This window comes from Schistocerca serialis, chromosome 6, assembly GCF_023864345.2.
Source record: "Schistocerca serialis cubense isolate TAMUIC-IGC-003099 chromosome 6, iqSchSeri2.2, whole genome shotgun sequence".
Classification (NCBI taxonomy): Eukaryota; Metazoa; Arthropoda; class Insecta; order Orthoptera; family Acrididae; genus Schistocerca; species Schistocerca serialis.
Genome location: NC_064643.1, coordinates 135,596,911 through 135,612,429, shown reverse-complemented (window position 1 = coordinate 135,612,429; position 15,519 = coordinate 135,596,911). Strand labels below are relative to the sequence as shown.

Below are 15,519 nucleotides of genomic sequence, written 5' to 3'. Positions count from 1 at the left end.
TAGGCCAGGTGCTATTCGCTGTTGGAAACTCACCCCAGTAACAAGTTCCTTAGAATTCAGAATTCGTCACACAGCATTGACCGTTCTGCTTTTACTTTAACGACAAGCAGTCGATCTTAGTCACAAAGGGGAGGAATTTAAGCGGGCACAACTTGCGGCACGTTTTTGGCATTTTAACAGATCATTGTCCATCGAAATCGGACTTAGTCAACGCGCAGCGCGGTTGTTTTCGAGACAGGGAGGTGAACCAGATAAGTCGAACAATCCACAACGTGTCTAGTACAGATCTCTACATGATGTGGTGTTGTCGTGTGGACAAATTTCGGTGTAGGCAACACCTCTACACACAACGTAAGACGCACTTACAGGAATCTCAACACAAATTTTTACTCGCGAGTCTTGCACTAGGTAGTGGACTGTACGTTTTTTAATCAGCTTCTTGATTAAAACTAAGTGCCAGGGTATGTCGGCCTCATCTCGAGTCTCTCTCTTAGCACTGGCCTTGTTCTCTATCTCCCTTCCTTATTTTGCGCTTTATCTCGTTAGAAATGTCCACCCCTGTTAGCTGAGTGGTCAGCGCGACGGAATGTCATACCTACCGGCCCGCGTTCGATTCCCGGCAGGGTCGGAGATTTTCTCCCCTCAAGGACTGGGTGTTGTGTTGTCCTTATCAGTATCATTTCATTCCCCATCGAAACGCAAGTCGCCGAAGTGGCGTCAACTCGAAAGAGTTTCGCCAGGCGAACGGTCTACACGACGGGAGGCCCTAGCCACACGGCATTTTATCTTTAGAAATGTATTGTTTATTGTATCACTGTGTCTGCACCGGAGCCCAAGAGAAATATGGGTCTCGCAACGAACTCATGACGTCACTTTAGTAGGCTTGTCCGCCACACTTCGCGAATGATCGGCTTCGTGCAGGGCCCCCGGGAAATCGATATATAATCTAACAGATCTTAACTTTGTCGTGTGCTCTCGGGAGCTTTGATGCACTGAAACGCGTAGTCGAGAATTATTAAATTTATCTGAAATAGTTACTCGATCCCCACCGGAGGCGGCTGTGGCCATTCGTAGGACGTACGCGCCATGGCCTTTCTTCCCTTGGGCCTCGGGTCTACACGTCTCTTAGGGCAGGTCGTTGAAGCTAGGGGAGGGGGGGGGGAGGGGAGAGGGGAAATGCCTCTAGACGCAAATGAGCACGAGGGGTCTGCCGTCTGTCTCTGAAGCAACTTAAATCACTTAATAAAATCAAGATTGTGTACCAATTAGGTTCCTTTCAGAGTACGCTGATACAATAGCTCCGTACTTAACAATCATGTACAGCCTCTCGCTAGACGAAAGATCCGTACCCAAAGACTGGAAAGCTGCACAGGTCACACCAACATTCAAGAAAGGCAGTAGGACTAATCCACAAAATTACAGGCTCAAATCATTAACGTCAATATGCAGCAGCATTTTGGAACATGTGTTGTGTTCGAACATTGTGAGTTACCTCGAAGAGAACGGTCTATTGACCCACAGTCAACACCGATTTAGAAAACATCGTTCTTGTGAAACACAACTACCTCTCAAAAAATGGTTCAAATGGCTCTGAGCACTATGGGACTCAACTGCTGAGGTCATTAGTCCCCTAGAACTTAGAACTAGTTAAACCTAACTAACCTAAGGACATCACAAACATCCATGCCCGAGGCAGGATTCGAACCTGCGACCGTAGCGGTCTTGCGGTTCTAGACTGCAGCGCCTTTAACCGCACGGCCACTTCGGCCGGCAACTACCTCTCAACTCACACGAAGTGCTTAGTGCTATTGACAAGAGGTTTCAAATTGATTCCGTATTTCTGGATTTCCAGAAGGCTTTTGACACAGTACCACACAAGCGGCTTGTAGTGAAATTGAACGATTATGGAATATCGTCTCAGTTATGCAACTGCATTCGTGATTTCCAAAATGGTTCAAATGGCTCTGAGAACTATGGGACTTAACATCTGAGGTCATCAGTCCCCTATAACTTAGAACTACTTAAACCTAACTAACCTAAGGACTTCACACACATCCATGTCAGAGGCAGGATTCGAACCTGCGACTGTAGCAGTAGCGCAGTTCCGGACTGAAGCGCCTAGAACCGCTCGGCCACAGCGGCCGGCTCGTGATTTCCAGTCGGAGACATCACAATTCGTAGTAACTGACGGAAAGTCATCGAGTAAAACAGAAGTGATTTCTGGCGTTCATCAGGATAGTGTTATAGGCTCTCTGCTGTTCCTCATCTACATAAACGATTTAGGATACAATCTCAGCGGCCGTCTTAGGTTGTTTCCAGATGATGCCGTCATCTGTCGCCTAGTAAAGTCATCAGAAGATCAAAATAATCTGAAAAACTGTTTAGGGAAGATATTTGTATCGTGTGAAAATTGGCAATTGACCCTGAATAATGAAATGTGTGAGGTCATCCACATGAATGCTAAAATGAACCGGTTACAAGATAAATCAGTCAAATCTAAGTGCCATAATTCAACTAATTCAGCTAATTGTAATTACGGCCAGCTTAAACTGAAAAGAACACATAGAAATGTTGTGGGGATGACGAACCAATGACTGCGTTTTCTTCGCAGAACACTCAGAAGATGCAATAAATCTACTGAGGAGACTACATACACTATGCTCTTATGCTTTTATGTCCTCTTTTGGACCAGATAGGATTAACGGAGTACATCGAGAAAGTTCAAAGACGCGCAGCACGTTCTGTATTGTCAAGAAATAGGGGAGAGAGTGTCGCGGACATGATACAGAATTTGGAATGGATCTTCTCACGAAATTTCAATCACCATCTTTGTCCTCCGAATGTGAAAATATTTTTCTATCGCCGACCTACATAGGGAGAAACGATCATCGTAATAAAATAAGAGAAATCAGAGCCCGCACGGAAAGATACAGGTGTTTGTTTTTTCCGCGCTCTATTCAAGAGCGGAATCATAGAGAATTACTGTGGTTGCGGTTCTATGAACCCTCTGCCAGTCGTTTCAGTGTGATTTGCAGAGTAGCCATGTAGATGTAGCTATAGACCTAAACGCCGACCCGAGTTTCAGCCTCCATACACATGTCCTGAAACTGCTTTTAATTCTTAGCATTATCAATACTGTGGTCGTTCCTGCCCTATTATTTTTGTACGGCATTATAGCAAACGGATTTTGCTTCTTGCTCAACGTCGTTCTCCAGGGATTTGTTTCGTAAAATGAAGGCTAGATGACGCGATAGTCTGATCGTTTCATCCTCATACAATCAACCGATCACCTGGGAATCGAATCTAGACCCATACTTTTCGACTGAACTACGGCGAAGTTTCCAAGTTCAGCACACATTTTTAATCTGTCGGAAAGTTGCTCAGGGTTTACACATTTTACAGACAGATGATTGCACTACTTTTTTCTCTGAGGATAATAGAAAAGACGTTCCGGCTAGTGGATTAAAATAATGACAACAATTTCATTGCTGGCGTCAAATTCCCCGACATTTTCATATCTCACACAATTCCAAAAGCGGCAAGCAGTTGCGAGCTCTTAAATGCACCAAGGCATTAAAACAGAACATTTTATTAGCACACAAGTTTGAATACAGAAACTACCAAACACCACTTCAAAAAAGTTGGAACCTAACATGGCGCCTCTTCCGTTAAATTCTATCAACTAATTATAAAACATCACAAGTGACGTCAGACCTCAGTGATTGGAGTATTCAGTTCATGTCGTTGGAGTAATATGACAGCTTCCCATCAGGTAAAATTTCTTCACTTCGCCAACTCAGCACCGTACTATCAACCTACAATCCCAACTAAATCTTTGCGCATGCTGTACGGCGTGAATCCGAGCTCAGACGACAAAATTTCTGTGGTTTTTATGGATATTTTCTGAATATTTTAGTATGTCACCCGTTGCCTCTGGTAACTCGTTGGAGTAACTGCATTTCGTTTGATTCCTCATCCCCATTTATCTTTTCAAGGTAAGGACGGCTGTAGTGTCCATGGTGGGGTAAAGTATCCACTTCCTTTTACTCTCTTGACGATGGCTGCAACCTAGTGGCGAACACTTAAAGCTAATCAAAGAGACTTCTTCGGCTTCGTGAACTAGTTACGTGGCGATAGTCGGGCGCGGTCCTCTGCAGAGAAATATTTTTGTGTTTTCTCTACGTCTGTGTAAGGCAAGTGACTAATTAGCAGGTACTAAATACGATATATTGTGAAAGCTAGTCATTACAATGCTGCCAAAACGTATTTTAGCCTTCGCTAGTCATCGAGGCTCAGTTCAAAAATGGCTCTAAGCACTATGGGACTTAACTTCTGAGCTCATCTGTCCCATGGAACTTAGAACTACTTAAACGTAACTAACCTAAGGACATCATACACATCCATGCCCGAGGCAGGATTCGAACCTGCGACCGTAGCGGCCGCGCGGTTCCAGACTGTACCGTCTAGAACCACACGGCCACACCAACCGGCTGAGACTCAGTTCGAAGCGGGACCCATCACTGAAGACATTACTACTCAAGTCAATGAGATTCCAGGCAGAAGACATATCTAGAGACGCCCCGCACAGCTTTGCGATACCAACCCGACTGTCACCCAACACACGGCCCGACAGCCATGAAGGATGGTCTGGAGGGCTATCTCTTTTCTCAGCAGCGCCCCTTTGGCTTTAACTCGCGGTATCATTACAGCACAACGGTACATCGACAGTATTCTACGTCCCATTTTGTTGTCATTCGTAGCAATCAATCCTTGGCTTCCATTTCAGTAAGATAATGCCCGCTCGACACACGGCGAGCGTTTCTGCTGCTTGTCTTCCTGCTTGCCAAACCTCACTTTGGCCACCAAGGTCGTCGTATCTCTCCCCAAGTGGAAACGATTGAAGCATCTTGGGCTCGGTCCTCCAACCACCTAGGGATTCCGACGATCTAACGCACCGGTTGGACGGAATTTGGCACGGTATCCCTCAGGTGGAGATCCGACAAGTCTCTCAGATAATACCAAGCCGAATAACTGCTTGCATAAGGGCCAGATGTGGACCCACGCGTTGCTGAGTTGCTCAATTTGTGAAGCTCTTTATCTTGAATAAATCATCAACTTTTCTGCAACTCTGGTCACTCGTTTGTCTGCACATGTACATCACATCTACCGATTTCCGTCCCTATTTGGATAATTCCGTCGTGTTCATTTTTTTATCTTTTTTTATTTTTTTTTCTCTTAGAGCGTACTACAGTTGGAAACTGTGTATCTATCTTTAATTTACTACAGACCCCATTCGCAACACAGTTTTCTTTTTTTTTTCCTTTATTGAGTTTCGATTCCCCCTGAAGGGGGCGGGATGGCAGCAGCTTAGGACGCCGCTCTTCAGCCTACAGGATTTGTTTAAAAAAATGAAGATAATAAATAATAACAGCAAGAGATAAAATCGGCGACTTAAATGCTAAAATGGCGGAAAACTGTGGAACTTAAAACATAAAGCAAAGGGTTGGTGATGCTAATAAAATACACAGGAAGCAGACAGGTAAAATAATAGACAGACAATTAAAAAACACGGCAACAGTTTGGTTTCTGTTAGCAAGAGGTATAAAAATGACACCCTGCAACAGCATGATTTCTGTTCGCTACACTTTGGAAAGACGCACAACACTGAAAGCTCACTTGAACACTGCACTAAAAAGTTGGCACAGATATGACACACCACAGCCAGCCGGAGTGACCGTGCGGTTCTAGGCGCTACAGTCTGGAGCCGAGCGACCGCTACGATCGCAGGTTCGAATCCTACTTCAGGCGTGGATGTGTGTAATGCCTTAGGTTAGTTAGATTTAATTAGTTCTAAGTTCTAGGCGACTGATGACCTCAGAATTTAAGTCGCATAGTGCTCAGAACCATTTGAACCATTTTTTTGACACACCACAGCCGAGGGCAGACAGGGGGAACCTGGACCGATGATGGGAAAGAAAGGGGGGGAAGGAGAGAATAAACAAAGTAGGGGGGGAGGGGGAAGGAGCCGAAGGAGGACGAGGACTCATAAGAGGAGGGGGGCTGGGCACACACGACAGGGAGTGGGGAAAGGCAGAGGAGGGGAATGCAAAAGGACTCGGGTGGGGAGAAGGGAGGCAGAGAGAGGGTAGGTGGGGAAAAAACAGGATGGAAGGGGGGGAGAGGGCGCCTGGGGAAAGGACAGAGGAAAGGAGGGGGAGATGAGGATCAGAGTTGATAGGAGGAACAAATGGAGGGAGAGAGGGCATCATCCGGGAGGGGGAGTTGACGGAAACCACCTTGGGAAAGGAGATGAAGGGTGTAGAGATGGAGGGTAGGGGGGACACAACAGTGAAGGCGCGGCAGAGGGCGGAGGTTGGAGAGGAGAGGAGCAACCAGGGTATGAGGGGGATCAAGGTGGTGGGAGGTGTAGAGTATGCGGATATGTTCGAGGAATAGGAGCAGATGGGTGAAAGGGAATCAGGTCGTAGAGGATCCGCGTGGGGGACGGGAGGCGTATATGGAAGGCGAGGTGTAGTGCATGGCACAGTTTTCTGATAGTATATACATATATATCACTCAGTTTACCAGTGCCTGTAAAATTACGTCGCTGTACGACACATAGTTCAGCAGGTATGATACCATAAATGTTACGGTGTAAAGTCAGGCGCCGGCACGCCAGTCGGGAACGAGAGAGCAGAGAGGGCTGTGAGGAAGACGTCAGCCAATTGCGCGCTGCTGGCCCTGTCCCCCTGCCCTCTCCAGGACGACAACGCGACAGCAGCAGCCTCTATACGAAGAGAACGTAAGCGCCGCGCCCGACTGGCCGTAAAATTTTATTTAATAAAAACTCATTAATACGATTTGTTTGAATTTTGTCTAGGGATCTGAGAAAGTAGTTTTGCGAGACATCTCATATTCGACGACGTAGGCGGAATTCAACAATAACCAATGAGATGCGTGAATAATTAGCTTTTCCGTTAAAAAGGAGAAAATTACCCAGACTATACTTATCCGGTAACGAAATGAAATGATCGTACGGCATTGTTGGTCGGTAGACCCCATGCGGGGTGTTTGGCAACCGAAATTGGAAGTCCTTTTCAGCTGACGCCACTTCGGCGACTTGCGAGTCAATGATGACGAAAGACAAACAACATCCAGTCATCTCGGGGCAGAGAAAATCCCTGACCCCGTCGGGAATCGAACCCGGCACCCCGTGCGATGGAAGCGAGAATGCTACCGCAAGACCATGAGCTGCCGACACTTTTCCGGTATGAGAGCACTTAGCAATTTCGTACGAATTTTAAGCATAATTTCATACCTTTCCTAAACGTTTCCTCGGTTATGCTTAAAGTCAAATATTTAATGTATTAACTCATCTGTAAAGAATTCAGACGAAGCTGTTTTATAGATGGGAGTTCATATCTTTTAAAGAATCGAGAGTTTACAGGTACTTAAAACGTGTGGTCGATGGAATATCTTTAGCGGATCCTACACTGGAGGAAAAAACGCCATAGCAAGGAAAACTGGACACCAAACCCACTTTAAATACGCTCTATACTTAAACCATTTACAGTTACTAGATATTTAAAACCATTTCCGTATCGCATGCAAGCAGCAGCTACCACGATGTACAAGTCTGTAAAGCAGGTACTAACGTTCTCTAAGAATACTCAAGGTCGACACTCGATGTTGGAGATGCATACAAAATCAACGTTTTTATACCACGAGAGCTCCGCGTCTTTTGCTTGTGTAATGTTGGCAGTAGAATAAAGCTGAACTCAGACCGGCTTGCACAAGAAGCATACTGATGTGTCCGTGGCAAACGCGCACAGGTGTCGTAACTGTTGCGAAAGCCACACGCAGCGTCACCTGCAGAGCACCCACCGAAGGGGCGCAGGGGGCGGCGGAAGGGAGCGGAAACACGCCGCAAGTGTGTGGAAAGTGCTGGTCTGGGGAGGGTACCAAAGAGTAGCTGGAGAAAAAGTTGCATGCCACCGCGACAGTCTCGTTAACTGTTGTTACCTTAGACCAGCGCTCCCCAACCTTTTCAGCTGGCGGACCCCTTCTTCAGTCGAAAATCCATGGCGGACCCCTAGTCAGTCAAGAGCACAGTAACTTTAAATTTCAGAGCGAAACCCATGGGAACTGAAAGCTTCTTAATGCAAGTATCATGTTCCCAATGACCCCCCCCCCCACTCGAAGTATCATTAGTCTTCGGTTTAGAGATGAATGAAAACAACTTGAAATTAACGATCCAATTTGAATTCCCATTGTATCCAGACACTTACTAGTGGATTGACTCACTTTGTTCAAAACACTATAGCCTGATTAAACTTACTTGGTAATTGACATTTCATACGATGGAGCTGTCTTCCTCCAAAAGCAATCAACGTCACGTCCAAACTGCTCGCTGTTGACAAGCTGCCGCTTGTGGTCTGTTCACTTCCACTATTTGGCTGCTGCTGTGTAAGGAGCATGCATATTTCGTAACAGTCGTGTGTGTGTGGGGGGGGGGGGGGGGGGGAGGGGGGGGTCGTGAAATCCGAAGAAAAATGTTCAAATGTATGTAAAGTCTTGCTTTGGTCGTCCTCCCTCCTCATTCATTTCAACTGGAAACTTCCCTTGTTGTGAAGGCGGTGGAGAAACTGCACCCTTCTTCAGTGACCCTACCTTCAGCCACCGATCCATGTTAGAAGTAATAAACTGGTCAAAAATCGACTTATGAAATAGGTAGTGCACGGACAAAGCAAGTTTAACATTTAATGATGCCTGGGACCGCATACGTGCCAACGAGCGCTGTGATTGGTCGACGAAGCTCGCTCCGCGCATGCGTAAAAGGTTTCAGCGCATCTAGCGCCGTGACCCGGCGCGCAAACGACCCCCGTATTGTTGCGAAACAGTCAATCAGAGAAGCCGCATTCTCCGGCACTAAACTGTCTATACGTTCTCACTTAGGAACCGCAAAGGCTGCTTGTGGATCACACGAAAAAAGATAGTGATGAATTTGATTTTCACATTTTTATTCAGTAATGTCACTCATTATTTTACACGATTTGGTGAAAGGTGGCCGCGGACCCTCGAGAAAGACCCGGCGGACCCCTTTGGGAAGCCCTGCCTTAGACGATGGTGCCTTACGAAAGCATTGTACAACAGATCTGTGTGTCCAGTCGGACTCTGCTGGAACCACGCTTGATGATATCACGATCAGAAGTAATGGAAAATTGCTGATGGAAATGGAAACAGGAATTCTTCTATCTTATTGAAATATCAAGAGACGACTGAGTGTAAAGTACGAAAGGGGCTATACCACTCGATGATGAGGCCAAGAGAGAAAACAGGTCACTAAGAATGCTTAATTTAATTTCTGCATAATTTATTTGACAGGTAAGACCATTTCACTGACTCTGTGACGATGTGTGGTCTCTACTTTCAGCTAGAAAACGTTTTATCTTTCTATTTCGTGCATTATGCTCTGAAGCGGTTATTCGGAATCTATGAAGTAATGTGTTAGTTTGATTAATACTATAAAACTTGTGTGCCAATCACATTCTCCATTACGGAACTATTATAAGGGTTATTTGCCTTTAGTGTTCTGTGGGCTAGTGTGCTATGAAGAAGCTGTTTCTTCGTTTTTGTGTACACTGCATGGTAATGCGAAGCGTGTGAAAATTTCACAGTTCTGTTGCTCGAAATTGGACTGTGAAGGAATTTTGTTCCTGTGATCTTTCAATCTCTTCGACGGCCGCAGTACTATTGAGACTGAAATTTTGAAGAACCCGCTTCGAATTTTGTAAAATAATTTTTCTTATAGTATGAATTTCCATTTCGGCCCTCAATAATAACGTCTCACGCTGTTGTAGTCAGTGCTATCGACGCACTGCAGCTTGGCACTTCTCGCGGATCGTGCTGGCAGCCAATGTAAGTGATTTAAACTTTTCTCCGCTCCCAGCATCTTCTGCGACAAGGCCGAGCTACATTGCGCACATAACGTTAGGTGAAAAGCGGTATAGCACGTTATTAAAATGTGTCGTGAATACTGGACGATACATGCTTCGACAGATGGCAAAGTAAATACGTCGCCCACCGGAAGATTGATTTGGACATCACAGTGGCCTACTATCGACTGTGGTAATGGAGTTCCTGTGCTCTCAATTTGCTCATACCCTCGAACTGATTTGACTCACATGGAGATTTACAACTTAACGTACACTCCAAATCACGGGGAAATTTGGCAGTTTTCAGAAGTAGAAGTCACTGTCAAAGACGAAAGAAGCGAAACGTGACGATAGTCTTAGAATCGGGAGAGAATTGAACCCCGCGGTTTGGAATTTGCAGCTGAACACTCATTCAATTTTTAACATTTTTATCTTTGTTTATTTTTCCCGCTTTGTGTCTCCACAAGATTCATAACACTAAAATGCTTTCCAAGCTCGTTTATTTGCTAAGTCAGTGCCCTAACCTCAGACGATTTTCAGAACTGTACGACGTTCGCATTATCGGGCTACACAGCGACAGATAATGTAACTCAATTACAGTATCCAAGCGAATGATGACAGTATTACCGTCATAGATGGCGAACACAGAGCTATTCACCAAACAAAATAGTTAATACGGACACTGCCAGTGAAACACTATCAGCAATAATTGAAAAAAAAAGTTCCATGCGTAGTCTAGCTGCAATCTAAAAGTTACATATTCCCGACATCTTGTCAGCTGGATCAGTGACCAGCAAAATGAGAAACTTTTTTATTCGCTTTAGTCTATAATCGCAGTCTTGATGGCGGAACAGTTGAGTATTTCGTAAATGGTAATGTAGTATGTGTTAACGAGAGCTGTACGACAGCATCATCTGCACCATAGATGACAGACAGCTATATGAACGATTGTATGTGGTATCAAGAAAATAAAAAAAGAAACGAAGGAAGAGTAGAGTTTAACTTGCTGTCCACAGTGAGGTCATTAGAGTTGGAGCACAAACTCAGATCGTTTCAATGATGGCGAAAGAAATCGGCTGTCCCTTTCAGAGGAAGCGTCCTGGCATTTACCTTCAGTGCTTTGGAAAAATCACGGATAACCTAAATCTGGATGGCTGGACGGGGATTTGAACCGTCGTCCTCCCGAATACAAAACCGCAGTGCTAATAACTACACCACCTCCGTCCGCAGCTCGTGGTCGTGCGGTAGCGTTCTCGCTTCCCACGCCCGGGTTCCCGGGTTCGATTCCCGGCGGAGTATGGGATTTTCTCTGCCTCGTGATGACTGGGTGTTGTGTGCTGTCCTTAGGTTAGTTAGGTTTAAGTAGTTCTAAGTTCTAGGGGACTGATGACCATAGATGTTAAGTCCCATAGTGCTCAGAGCCATTTGAACCATTTTTACACCACCTCCTACGGTTTAGGAATGTGAAGGAAGTGGCCAAACTTCACTGAAACCTATACGGGTGAAAAGAGAAGGAAATTGTATTTGATATTTATCTGAAAGCAAACGCAGGAACTAAAAGTCTTGTTGCGAGAAAAGTTTTCTCCGCAACAGCTTGAGGACAAGCATCTACACAGCACCTGAAGCGAATCCAGCGAGTCTGGTAATCATAACACTACACCGAGAGGTTCAGCAGGAATAACATTTTAATATTTAACCTGCTTTGCTGCAGTGATAACGCTGGTTCCCGTCAGATCCTCGAAGTTAAGCGTTGTCGGTCTGGGTGGGTGACCATCCAGTCTGCCGAGCGCTGTTCAAAAAGTGTTCAAATGTGTGTGAAATCTTATGGGACTTAACTGCTAAGGTCATCAGTCCCTAAGCTTACACTCTACTTAACCTAAATTGTCCTAAGGCAAACACACGCACCCGTGCCCGAGGGAGGACTCGAACCTCCGCCGGGACCAGCCGCACAGTCCATGACTGCAGCGCCTTATACCTGCCGAGCGCTGTTGGCAATCGGAGTACACTCAGCCTTATGAGGCAAACTGAGGTGCTACGTGGTTGAAAAGCAGTGGCTCCGGTCTCGTAAATTGACATACGGCCGGGAGAGCGGTGTACTGATCACGTACCCCTCCTTTACGAATCCAGTGACGCCTGTGGGCTGAGGATGGCACGGCGGCCTTTATGGACTGTTCGGATGGACTTAAGCTTCTTTAGTTTACTTAACTTGCACACGTACCGAGCAAAGAATGTTCTGCAGATAAGAGACCAACGACAAGGACTCTAAAAGTGAACCTTAAACTCAAGTTGAATACGCTTTTCCTAGCAGATGTGCAACGTGTGTGTGATGGTTCAAATAGCTCAGAGCACTATGGGACTTAACATCTGAGGTCATCAGTCCCCTAGAACTTAGAACTACTTAAACCTAACCAACCTAATAACATCACACACATCCATGCTCGAGGCAGGATTCGAAACTGCGACCGTAGACGTCGCGAACTTCCAGACTGAAGCGCCTAGAACCGCTCAGCCATAGCGGACAGCCATGTGTGTGATGACCCACCTAATTGGGTAAGCGAGACTGACGACTGAGCCAGAACATAACAATGGCCTCCTCCCTTAAATCTTAGTTGAGACGACAGACTGATTTGCAGCATAGGCCAAAGTGCAGGTTAGGTTGGAAGGCGGCAATTTCCTTGCCAATTCGCGAAGCCGACCAGTGAAAATGGCAAATAAACCAATGACCTGCAGCATACCCTGATGTCTACGTTCGAACCATATTTATCGCACTTTGCCATTTTTGAAGCATATTCGTTTAAAAAGAAAACAGAAAATGCAAAGCAATTACAAAAATTATATTAGACAGTGCACAAAAAAATCGTTCAAATGGCTCTGAGCACTATGCGACTTAACTTCTGAGGTCATCAGTCGCCCAGAACTTAGAACTAATTAAACCTAACTCAGGCCGGCCGAAGTGGCCGTGCGGTTAAAGGCGCTGCAGTCTGGAACCGCAAGACCGCTACGGTCGCAAGTTCGAATCCTGCCTTGGGCATGGATGTTTGTGATGTCCTTAGGTTAGTTAGGTTTAACTAGTTCTAAGTTCTAGGGGACTAATGACCTCAGCAGTTGAGTCCCGCAGTGCTCAGAGCCATTTGAACCATTTAGCCAAACCTAACTAACCTAAGGACATCACACACATCCATGCCCGAGGCAGGATTCGAACCTGCGACCGTAGCGGTCGCTCGGCTCCAGACTGCAGCGCCTAGAACCGCACGGCCACTCCGGCCGGCAGACAGTGCACAAATCTCCGATGCTTTGCTCCATATTGCGTACATACAGGGTGTTTCTGTAAGACCACGCAAAAATGTAACGGGACATAGATAATGTCCCACTGAACAGTTTGTAGGAGCCAGCTGAAGGTGATATGGAAGTAAACTTGTCTACCGTTCTGTCTAGCATTATCGTTTTCCAGCTTATTTACAACTGAAATGCGTACAAGTTTACACGTACTGTGCTGTTTATTTACATGTACATTGTTTATTTCCTGCAAGGAAACAAGGAGGACGAGTCTGATTATTATGAAGTTCCTGCAACGAGTTCTACCTCAGATGCTGGAGAACGTACCCTTGACTGTTCGTGAGAGGATGTGGATACGACATGACGGTGCACCGCCTGACTTCAATGTGGATATCCGTAACCATCTCAGTGCTGTATTTCCTGGTCGCTGGATTGGAAAGGGGGGTCCTATTCCAGGCCTGCGAGGTCATCTGACCTAAAGCCCCTCGATTATTTCTAATGGGGATGTATAAATTCACTTGGTGTATGAGACACCCAGTGGATACGGAGATGGAATTAGTTGCCTGTGATGTAATTGGAAACACGCCAGGGATATTTGTCAGGGTGCGTCAGAATCTTGTTCGCCAATGTCATGGTTACATTGAGGTCGATGGCCGTAAGATTCAGCACATTTTGTAAGATACATACAAACGGTACGTTCAAAGTGTCAGTGACGGTATTTGCAGTTAATTGTAAGTAATATAAATAAAAAAGCACTCAGTAATGTGATTTTATTCTTACTACCTCCTTAAGCTGGCTTCTCCGATACCAGGATCCTTAACTCGATTTGTTAAGTGGAGCATCCTCTATACCATGTTAAATTCTTGCACGCTCTTACAGAAAAACCCTGTACACCGTACACAGACCACGAAAAAAAAAGTAAGGGGCCCACTACATAACGACCGAGCGAGGTGGTGCAGTGGTTATCACACTGGAATCGCATTCGGGAGGACGACGGTTCAATTCCGCGTCCGGCCATCCTGACTTAGGTTTTCCGTGATTTCCCTAAATCGCTCCAGGCAAATGCCGGGATGGTTCCTTTGAAAAGGTACGACCGAATTCCTTCCCCTTCCTTACCTAACCCGATGAGACCGATGACCTCGCAGTTTGGTCTCTTCCCCCAAAACAACCCAACCCCAACCACTACATAACATTTACCGAGGACTACGATCCAGGGGATGGCCTGGGACGCATCGAAATCAATAGTGACTTGACAAAATAAATGTGCGAGTGTATTCTGGAAGTTACAATAGTAATCGCAGTCACAAACAGCAGCTGACAGTGCTCCACTCGTGTCATAGCATTTACTGAGGACTACGATCCAGGGGATGGCCTGAGACGCATCGAAATCAATAGTGATTTGACAAAATAAATGTGCGACTATAGTCTGAAAGTTACAATAGTAATCACAGACACAAACAGCAGCTGACAGTACTCCACTCGTGTCATTACGGTATTGGCGACAGCGCCGTTAGCTTCTTGCTCTCTGGGATGTAAACAGGGCGGTGGTGCCACTGTGGCTGGGTCCACAGCTTTGGCTCGTCACCACCCTTACCGCACCGGCGAGAGGCGGGCCACGTGACTTACTTTGGCTGCGCTTCTTGCGGAGCTTGCTGCCACTCTTGCCCATGACGGCGGAGAGACGGTCGCGGGGAGCTGAGACAGGCGGGGTTGCAGGAGCACACTACGAGGACACGGCGCGACGCCACATCGCCGCACGCCGACACACACCACTAAACGGCACGGCACACCACAGAACAGCACTGCAGAGGTCCGCGCGCGACGGCGGACCGCGGTACACTGAGGCGGCGGCGGCGGCGGCGGCGGCCGCCGCAGCAAGCGGCCCCCACCTCGCGCGCGACATACAGCGCACGCATGCCGAGCTCTGCCGCGACGCTGAGTTTTTTGGACAACTGCTATCCGCGAGCAATACCTCCACTGTGCAAGCTCGCTGCTGAGAGAAGCGCCAGCCGATAGCGGTGAAGGTGAGGCGCTCAACCGGATAGGGTCCACTTCCTTGTCGAGCCCGTGTCACTCAGAGTCAAGGTTCTCTGTTTGCTCGACGGCACGCGTGACAACTGCACCTACATCTGCGTCCGCATCTTCATCTCAAGGCCGTCAGCATCTCTAAAGGGTGATTTTCCCCACCGTGTAAAAACTCCACAGATCGATGAGAGTATATGGAACAGAAAAGGTCTAATGAAGTTATGCCCTGTAATGCGTGGTTTCCATGCTAGACCACTTATTCAGTCATACACTACTGGCCATT

At 46.5% G+C, this 15,519-nt stretch overlaps 1 protein-coding gene across 1 annotated transcript in view; it reads right to left on the bottom strand.

The window, feature by feature from the left end:
* The window catches only part of LOC126485103 (breast cancer anti-estrogen resistance protein 3 homolog), a 1,126,433-nt gene extending 1,111,407 nt beyond the window's left edge, over positions 1-15,026 (bottom strand). The window contains exon 1 of the mRNA XM_050108726.1: positions 14,838-15,026. Within this exon, the coding sequence (XP_049964683.1) occupies positions 14,838-14,880 (43 nt within the window). The 5' untranslated portion in view covers positions 14,881-15,026. The remainder of the gene's footprint in view (positions 1-14,837) is intronic.
* Between the last annotated feature and the right edge of the window lie 493 nt (positions 15,027-15,519).